General features: G+C 44.3%; 1 protein-coding gene and 1 long non-coding RNA gene across 2 annotated transcripts; one reads left to right on the forward strand and one right to left on the reverse strand.

Moving 5' to 3' along the window:
• Positions 1–152: 152 nt before the first annotated feature.
• anp32b (acidic (leucine-rich) nuclear phosphoprotein 32 family, member B) lies at positions 153–6,517 on the reverse strand. The gene is made up of 7 exons (XM_062995467.1): positions 6,432–6,517; positions 3,756–3,905; positions 3,520–3,642; positions 2,698–2,887; positions 2,488–2,618; positions 794–827; positions 153–680 (listed from the first exon to the last, which is right to left on the reverse strand). The coding sequence occupies exons 1-7, from the start codon at positions 6,483–6,485 to the stop codon at positions 610–612; spliced, it is 753 nt and encodes a 250-aa protein (XP_062851537.1). The 5' UTR covers positions 6,486–6,517; the 3' UTR covers positions 153–609.
• LOC134314769 (uncharacterized) lies at positions 5,763–8,025 on the forward strand. Its single transcript, XR_010012422.1, has 3 exons — positions 5,763–6,282; positions 6,361–6,722; positions 7,105–8,025. It is a non-coding gene; the product is annotated as an uncharacterized LOC134314769 (long non-coding RNA).
• The last annotated feature ends 577 nt before the right edge of the window (positions 8,026–8,602 follow it).

Genomic DNA, 8,602 nt, shown 5'->3' on the forward strand with positions numbered 1-8,602 from the left:
TTTCTGATCCTCCATTCCAAACTGGTTTGTGGTTTCACGAACAGGTTAAACGTTAGCTCTAGCGCCTGTAGGTCCCGCGGTAAACAAACCGGCGTGACGGTGCAGCTTGTTCGAGCCTCATCGGAACAGAAAGATCGAAACACAACCGCGTCTTTTTGTTTACAAACTTTATATCGTTCATCGTACAGAAAGTAAAAACGTAGCTTAGACCGAGTCGTGCGACAGACGCCGCGCTAAAATGTCGGCGCTTGTCGCGTGGTTGCTTTAGCGACCTCTTCTGCAAATAAAAAAAAAAACACAGACAGTTCTCTAATAACATGTTAAAAACTAAACAGCAGTCCCCAAAATCCTCACACGGGGTCTTCAACACACACACACACACACACACACACACACACACACACACGGGGGCGGGGCGGGGGCGTCACATGGACAGGGTTTTAGGGGGATCTGTGGAATGCTGAGTGAACCGCTCGGCGCCACGTGCCCCGCCCGTCCAGTACAGTCTTGCCCCCCCCATAGGGGTTTATTTATATAGATATATATCATACGGGGGGGATTTCATGAGGTAACAGTTAAACTAAGGACAGGAGGAAGCTGATTGGCTGGTTATTCGCTCTCGTCGTCCTCGTCACCTTTCGTCACGTCGTCCTCTCGCTTTCGCTTCTCTCCTCTCGTAGCTGCAGCAAACGCACAACAAAAGGCGTAACGTTATTACTGCACCCTCACGCCACCACCGCGGTTTAATTTTAAATATTATTATTATTATTAACGTTAAAGAATGTGAGCTCACCATTATTACTCTTCCCGACATCTTCCTCCTCCTCCTGAAATCACACATTCAGGACATGTTAGTCTGGTTTCCACACACAATAACAAGGTACTACATTAAAATCATCCAAGTGGGCGCTCTAACACTATCCACCGGCTGGGCACCCACACAGACATGGCTGGCTGTGTCTGAAGGAACAGAAGGTTGAACGGGTTCCTCGGTGCTGCTGCAAGTGCGGCCTCTGCTGGCAGGTCGAGGCACCTGCACGAGAGATACTGTACTGCTCTCCGTGAGGTGATAGTCTGAGGCTCTCCTCGGTCGGAACGGGAACTGGTTACGACTAGAAATAAACAAACTGGAACCATAACCACTACTGGGGTGTCCACATACTTCTGGACTTTACCAGCTTTTCCACTGTGCTGCCCCACATTTATTCATGAGCTCCATTATGTACAGTAGAGTGGGTGCCACACAGCCACATGGGTTCTGAGGACCTGGGTTTGATCTTTGCATGTTCTCCTGTTGTCCTGAGGTTCCTTCCACCTCCCAGAAACATGCAGAAGGTGTATTGGATGCGCTAAATAACCTCTAGGTGTGAGTGAGTGTGAATTTTGCTCTGTGACAGACTGGTGGATTCGTACTCTTCATCCTAACACGGTCATCCCCATCCAGGGTGAATAAATGAGTGAGTGAGTGGGTGGGCGGGCGAGCGGGTGGGTGAGTGAGTGAGTGGGTGGGTGAGTAAGTAAGTGGGTGAGTGGGTGGGTGAGTGGGTGGGCGAGTGGGTGGGTGAATGAGTGGGTGGGCGAGTGGGTGGGTGAATGAGTGAGTGGGTGGGTGGGCGAGTGGGTGGGTGAATGAGTGAGTGAGTGGGTGAATGAGTGGGTGGGTGGGTGGGTGAGTGAGTGGGTGGGCGAGTGGGTGGGTGGGCGAGTGGGTGGGTGAATGAGTGAGTGGGTGGGTGAGTGGGTGGGTGGGCGAGTGGGTGGGTGAATGAGTGAGAGTGGGTGGGTGAATGAGTGGGTGGGTGGGTGAATGAGTGAGTGGGTGGGTGAATGAGTGGGTGAGTGGGTGAGTGAGTGGGTGAGTGAGTGGGTGAGTGGGTGGGTGAGTGGGCGGGTGAGTGAGTGGGTGGGTGGGTGAGTGGGCGAGTGGGTGGGCGAGTGAATGAGTGAGTGAGTGGGTGAGTGGGTGGGTGGGTGAGTGAGTGGGCGAGTGGGTGGGTGAGTGAGTGGGTGGGTGAGTGAGTGGGTGGGTGAGTGGGCGAGTGGGTGGGCGAGTGGGTGGGTGGGTGAGTGGGTGGGTGGGTGGGCGGGTGAGTGGGCGAGTGGGTGGGTGAGTGAGTGGGTGGGTGAGTGGGCGGGTGAGTGGGCGAGTGGGTGGGCGAGTGGGTGGGTGAGTGGGTGGGCGGGTGAGTGGGTGGGTGAGTGGGTGGGTGAGTGGGCGGGTGAGTGGGCGAGTGGGTGGGTGAGTGAGTGGGTGGGTGGGTGAGTGGGCGGGTGAGTGGGTGAGTGAGTGGGTGGGTGGGTGAGTGGGCGGGTGAGTGGGCGAGTGAGTGGGTGGGTGGGTGAGTGGGCGGGTGAGTGGGCGAGTGGGTGGGTGAGTGAGTGGGTGGGTGGGTGAGTGGGCGGGTGAGTGGGCGAGTGGGTGGGTGAGTGGGCGGGCGAGTGAGTGTCCATTATAATTTCTACAGTTATAAATACTGAGGCACTTACCTCTTCCTCTCCACTAAGATCATCCTCCTCCTCTTCCTCTCCTTCCTCGTCACCATCCTCATCATCAACATCATCGTCAATGTCTTCATCGTCGAGGTCGTCGTCCTCCTCCTCATCCCCCTCTTCCTCCTCTGCACCACAGTAAGACGTTTTATATCAATGGCTCCCTCGTCCAAACACTACAGCACCCGACCCGAAACCGAGACTCACCCTCATCCTCATCCTCCCCTCCAACGCCGTCGTCTTCCTCCGAATCGGAATCGGCCTCCTGGTCCTCGATGTCGAATCCGTCCAGGTACGTGAGCTGAGGTAGCAGTTTGAAGACGTTCTCCCGGTAGCCGTTCAGAGTCGTCACGTCACATTTGAAGAGATCGAGACTCTTCAGGTGCTCCAGTTTTTTCTGCACAGGTGAATAATGTCTGCGTTATAAACCCGTCAGAACCCGTTACTAGCTGGATATGCGTAGCTAGCTGCGTTACTCAGACGATTAAGCTGGTAAAGATGATCGGATTCATTCCAATAAGTGAAAATTATTTGTTTGCTTTATCTGGTCCTCAAATACAGTCAGAGGAAACAAACACAACTAGTTTAGCTTTAATTCTTAAATATAAACAAAATGGTATTTCTATATGAGTAGAAACAAAGTCAAGGGAGCAACACGTTGATGTTAATAGCTAACATTAATACTTAACAATTATAGTCAATTAATTAGAGCCATCTTTGAATTTCCAAGGTTACGAAGGTTCCTCTGATGGACTCACAGATCCTTCATAGGTCTTTTATTGAATTCAAGTCCGGCGACTGGCCAGACAATCCAGGGACCTTCCCTTTCCTTCGAGTGGCACTTTCCTTTGGCTTTATATTTGGACCTTCTAATGGTTTGGATTCCTAATAATTCAGTCTAAAGCCCCGACCACACATGTACAATCAGGTCTTTAAGGAGCTGAGGGTTTCCTGACGTTTCCATGTCATTTCAAACAACGCGCTCTTAGCATCTGGGTAAAACGCATTTAAATACAATCGGGTACAAACCAGAGGTTCCAGTGTGTTCACATCTTTAAGTTTGTTGCCGCTCAGATCGAGATGCTTCAGGCTGGGAAGTTTCTCTGCTAAAACTTCAAGACCTCCAGAGATTCTGTTATCGCCCAGTTCCAACTGTAAAAACAATTCAACAGTCAATTTTACAAGTCAGAAAAAAAAAAACACTAACCAATACTGTGGAATTAAATATTTTAGTTCAAGTAGGGAGTAAGAGAAGAACATCTGACCTTTTTGAGTTTGGCGAGTTTGGGCAGGTTAGAGATGGAGGTTAAACCCACGTTTACTAAACTGAGATATTCTAGATTGACGAAGTCTGCAGTGAGACCCTCAATCTTACCCTCGTTCGATCTGCAGTTCTCGAGATCCAGCTCTCGAACCTGAAACACAAAGCCATCAACATGTGAGTGGACTGTTGTTCAACCAGTCATGACAGAGCATCATCACCAAAGCTGTACAATCTTGTCCACTATGTATAAGGTTGAATAAATGTTTGTACTTAAAAGCTCAGACTCAATTCCCAATGCATGAAACTGAAAATTGACTATTTTCTACTCGGAGCTCAACGGAATAGTTGCTTTTTCCTACAGTTAAGACATCAGATTCCAGAACTTTGCTGAGATGTCTTCGATTGCGTCTTCAAGTGTTGTGAAACAGGTGAATCGATGTCAGGAGTTGATTCCACACATTACAACATCAACAACTGCCAATTAGTTACAAATATAATATGAGGATAATATGAGGATATGAGAATTTTGATGCTCCATTCCAATTGCCTGAGATTGACCACAAGAGTCGATTCCTTGTTTACTTTCTTTCTCTTAACACTGAATTGCACAGAAATGTGAGTAATATAACAAGACAGATAAAATCCACCAGATAAAATAAGGCACAATCAAATAAGAGACTTTTTATTGTGACGAGTCTATATTAGACTAGCTCATGTTTCCATAAGATTTGAAAATAAGAATTGTTGTATCTGATGAATCTTTTTGGTCTACAACAGAATCAACTCTTTTAAGATCGATTTCCAACTGTTACAGAGAGTCATGTCCAGTCAAAACATGGTAATAAATGTAAGTAATTATGTTCTTGTATGAATATGTTTACAGACTTTATTGACAGTACTGCTATTGGTCATATTTCTGTTAAAGAATGAGAGGTTATTCGATTCCAGAGACTGAGGGAGTCGACTCAAATTCCAAGAGTTAAACGAATCAATTTCTAAAGTCGCTTTTAAACAGGACTTTTTACTAATTGAACAAATCTACAACTGTCAAATGGTTAGACATACAATGTGGATAGTAAAAACAAACAATCAAGATAAAAGTTACGGTTCTAGTAATATTTTAACGAAAAATACGAACGACACTGAGTATGAATCGATTTTTTTTTTGTTCGATTCCAAATGTTATTGATTCCAAGCGTCGGTTAAACACTGTTTTGGGTTACACATAAAGAATTTCCAGTTTACCCTAGTTAACCTTATCCATCCACCTGACATGATTTTTAATTTTGTAACACTTTAATAAGACTGAATGCCAGAGAAATAGTGAATCCACGGTACACAAAAAGATTCAGTTAAAATCGACTCCTTTGGTTTACGCTCAACTCCAGGAAGAATCGATTCTTTACGGCATCGAATCGGAGTTGTAATGGAGAGTCGCTTGATTTCGCCACAGCGACAACATGGCGTTAGAGATCCTGCTCGGCTACCGGCTTAGACGCATATTTAGCTAAAATAGCTCTAATGCGACACAAAACTTATTTAACAGAGTGTATACGGAACATTTAAACATATTTAAATTGTAAAAATGCTGTGTATTTAAAAAAAAAAAAAAGTGAGAAAATGTATGTTAGCGTAACTAGGTCAGATTTGAACATAAACGTATGGCGACCATTATGGGCGATACAAACACGTACAAATACACGAAATTTTGTCGTGTTTACGATTTAAAAACGTATTAGTATACAAATATAAAATAAAATCTGGGGTTTTATTTACAATTTAGTTAGAAAACCGTGTTTTTATTTTACATTTTAAAATCGCCTCAGGTTTTAGTCAGCGCGAGGCAACTAATGGCGGGAACGGTAAGTTAGCAGCAGGCTAACCGTCCGATAACAAAAACTTGGAAAATTCGGATAGATTTTGTAAACGCTTTAGTTTTATAATGTTTATTCAAGTTTAGATAAAAATGATCGATCCGATCGTTTAATTCGATTAAAGGTAAGTGGAAGTCAAGTTAGTACCTAAAAACACAGACTTTACACAAATTTACACATTTACAGCGTGAATACCGAACAGAACTGAGGTAAATCTAAATATCTTAATTAAAAGTATTGAGGTATTTTGTGTTTATTCGGGGTTTCTTAAGGAAAGGGTGTAGCGTACTGGTTAAACTAACAATCATGGCCACCAGCCTAAACCAGTTGAATTCGACACATCCCAACCAGACCGGGTGTGAGGGGAAAAGTTACAAATGTGGCCATTAATATGACAATAAAGCTTAAAACATAATCGAATACACCAATAAACACAGATATAAACTGTTAAAATGTACAAATAGATTTTTTTTCCCGGAAAAAACATGTTTTTAAAAGATGATCTAGTTCTATAGAGTAATCAGATTGTTTGGAACAACGGTATGGGTGTATTAATCACTAGGTTGCAATCATAAGTAATTAGGTGGATTAAAATAGTTAATATAACTCGAACCGAGCATGCAACATTGCAGCCATGTGCTTTAGACCAGTCAGGTAAGCACAGCATTAATAAACCATACAGGGTTCAGTACTGGCTCATGTTTACGTTTTATTTCCCTTTATATAATACAGTTCTTAGGTGTAGTCTGACTATCCTCAGCATGGTCCAAAGGACCTGAAGCTCGATCTAAGCATGCACTCACATCAGATGGAGTCCGATTCCTCAGCTCTAAATGGATCCTCTTTTTCATGTCCATGTCGCCCAGCTTTCAACAGAAACTAAGTTCAGAACTCGTTCGGATCCTCTTGGCTTTCACAGCAGATCAGTATAGATCCCCGGCAGGCTGAGGAACTAAAGATAAACAACCCGAACCCCTCTTACTGCCCCAAAACACACCACGTAAACTCGGAGAGAGTGGCAGAACAGAAGCCATGCAGCCGGAAAGAGAGAGGAAAGAAAATGTGAGACCGCGTGCAGCGCCGCATGTGGTAGAGTTCAGTACTGCACTGAAACAGCACACGTGCTAGTGTCAATGTTTTTATGAACTATATTACTGTACATGCAAATTACTGTTCAATTACTACACGGAAAACTCACAGTAATTACAAAGATTCAGATCCGTTCTCATTTAAAATAAATTAATGTGTAAACGTTATTACCACCGTGAAAGCACAATCAGAGGTCAATACAGGAGACCCATGACTTACAAATGTAATTGGTTCTGAAGCGCTGTTCTTAAGTCAAAATGTTAGTTCGTTAAACCTATTTTTCCCATAAGAAATAATGTAAATAGAATTAATCCATGCCAGAGCTCCCAAACCCCCATTACCTAACCTCTCTAATGTCTTATAAATACACGTATATATCCCTTAAAGGACATCTACAACAGCAGAGTGCTGAAGCGTGCCGGCAGAATTACAGCAGACCCCCTCTCATCCTGGACATCACCTTTTTCAGACCCTTCCACCTGGCAGAAGACTCGGGACAATAAAAACGAACACATCCGGACACGCTAACAGCTTTTCCCCCCAGAGCTGTAACACTTCTTAACCAAAGTTGTTCTCTTGGGTAAATGTTAGTAAATACCGGTTAACGGTCCGTGTTACATGTCATACACGTGTAATTATCTGTACTATTATGTGTATTGTGTGTATCACCGAAGCAAATTCCTCGTATGTGTAACATACCTGGCGAAATAAAGTGATTCTGATACGTCGATCGCTCGTAACTCAAGGGTCTACTGTAATAATAAAATATATTAACTAGGGATAGTGGGAGCCTACTGGGTAGAGCTATGGACTACCAGTTAAAAGGTTGAGAGTTACAATCTCAGCTCTGCCATGTAGCCACTGTCGGGCCCTTGATCAAGGCCCCTAACCCTCTCTGCTCCAGGGGCACTGTACAATGGCTGACCTCAGCTCTGACCACAGCTTCCAGACAAGCTGGGAAATGCAAAGAAAGAATTCCGTTGTATATCTGTATATGACCAATAAAGCCATTCTATTCTTATATTACATGGGGTGGGTCGGTGGGTAGCACTGTCTCCTCGCAACAAGAAGGTCCCGGGTTCAATCCCCAGGCGGGGCGATCCAGGTCCTTTCTGTGTCGGGTTTGCATGTTCTCCCCGTGTTCGTGTGGGTTTCTTCCCACAGTCCAAAGGTGTGTATGTGAGGTGAACTGGAGATACAAGATCGTCCAAGACTGTTCGATATTAAACTTGAACCGATACATCTTGTGTAAGCAGTAACTACCTGTCATGTCATGAGTGGAACCAAAGTGTAAAACATCACGTCACAATCCTAATAAATTAATTAATTACATCTCTGTACAGATCGCTGACCTCAACCCTACAATCAGACTTTCTTAATCATGTTTAGTGCCTGACTGTACAAAACACTCCAAAATGTGTGGAAAGAGCAAAGACTGTTATAGATGTAAGAGTGAGAAGGGACTAATATCAAACAGTTTAGGGTCAGGTTTCCACATTCGGCCATATAGCTTCTTGAATTTAATAGATAGAATTTTGTTCTTATAACACATTTATAACTACTATTCTAGATAGTATGTGTAGTATAGTTATTAGTTAGTATAATATTCTAACTAAATGTGATGTTCATCACCCAACACTTTAATGATCCAGTTCTGTTTTGGCTAAACGTGAAATCCGATCATAAGTGATCACAGGAGGCGCACAAGACACAAATGCAAATTACAGGTGTGAATGGCTGTTCCTCACTGTCCCCTGGTGATCGGATTAGCCTGAGTGGGGCCTTTAGGATGCCGGGGGTGGAGGCGGTGTGTGTACGTGGTGGGTTGGGGAGGGGAAGATTTGCATTTCAGTCCAGTGTTATTGTTGACGGGTGTGGCAACACA

This window comes from Trichomycterus rosablanca, chromosome 5 (assembly GCF_030014385.1).
Source record: "Trichomycterus rosablanca isolate fTriRos1 chromosome 5, fTriRos1.hap1, whole genome shotgun sequence".
NCBI classification, from domain to species: domain Eukaryota; kingdom Metazoa; phylum Chordata; class Actinopteri; order Siluriformes; family Trichomycteridae; genus Trichomycterus; species Trichomycterus rosablanca.

What these genes read in the sequence shown, in the direction of transcription:
- anp32b (XM_062995467.1), bottom strand. Translation starts at nt 6,485, where the DNA reads ATGGACATGAAAAAGAGGATCCATTTAGAGCTGAGGAATCGGACTCCA. An exon ending in GGAATCGGACTCCATCTGAT is followed by an intron (nt 3,906 to 6,431) that starts GTGAGTGCATGC and finishes TTTGTGTTTCAG; the next exon opens with GTTCGAGAGCTGGATCTCGA. An exon ending in AGGGGAGGATGAGGATGAGG is followed by an intron (nt 2,619 to 2,697) that starts GTGAGTCTCGGT and finishes ACTGTGGTGCAG; the next exon opens with AGGAGGAAGAGGGGGATGAG.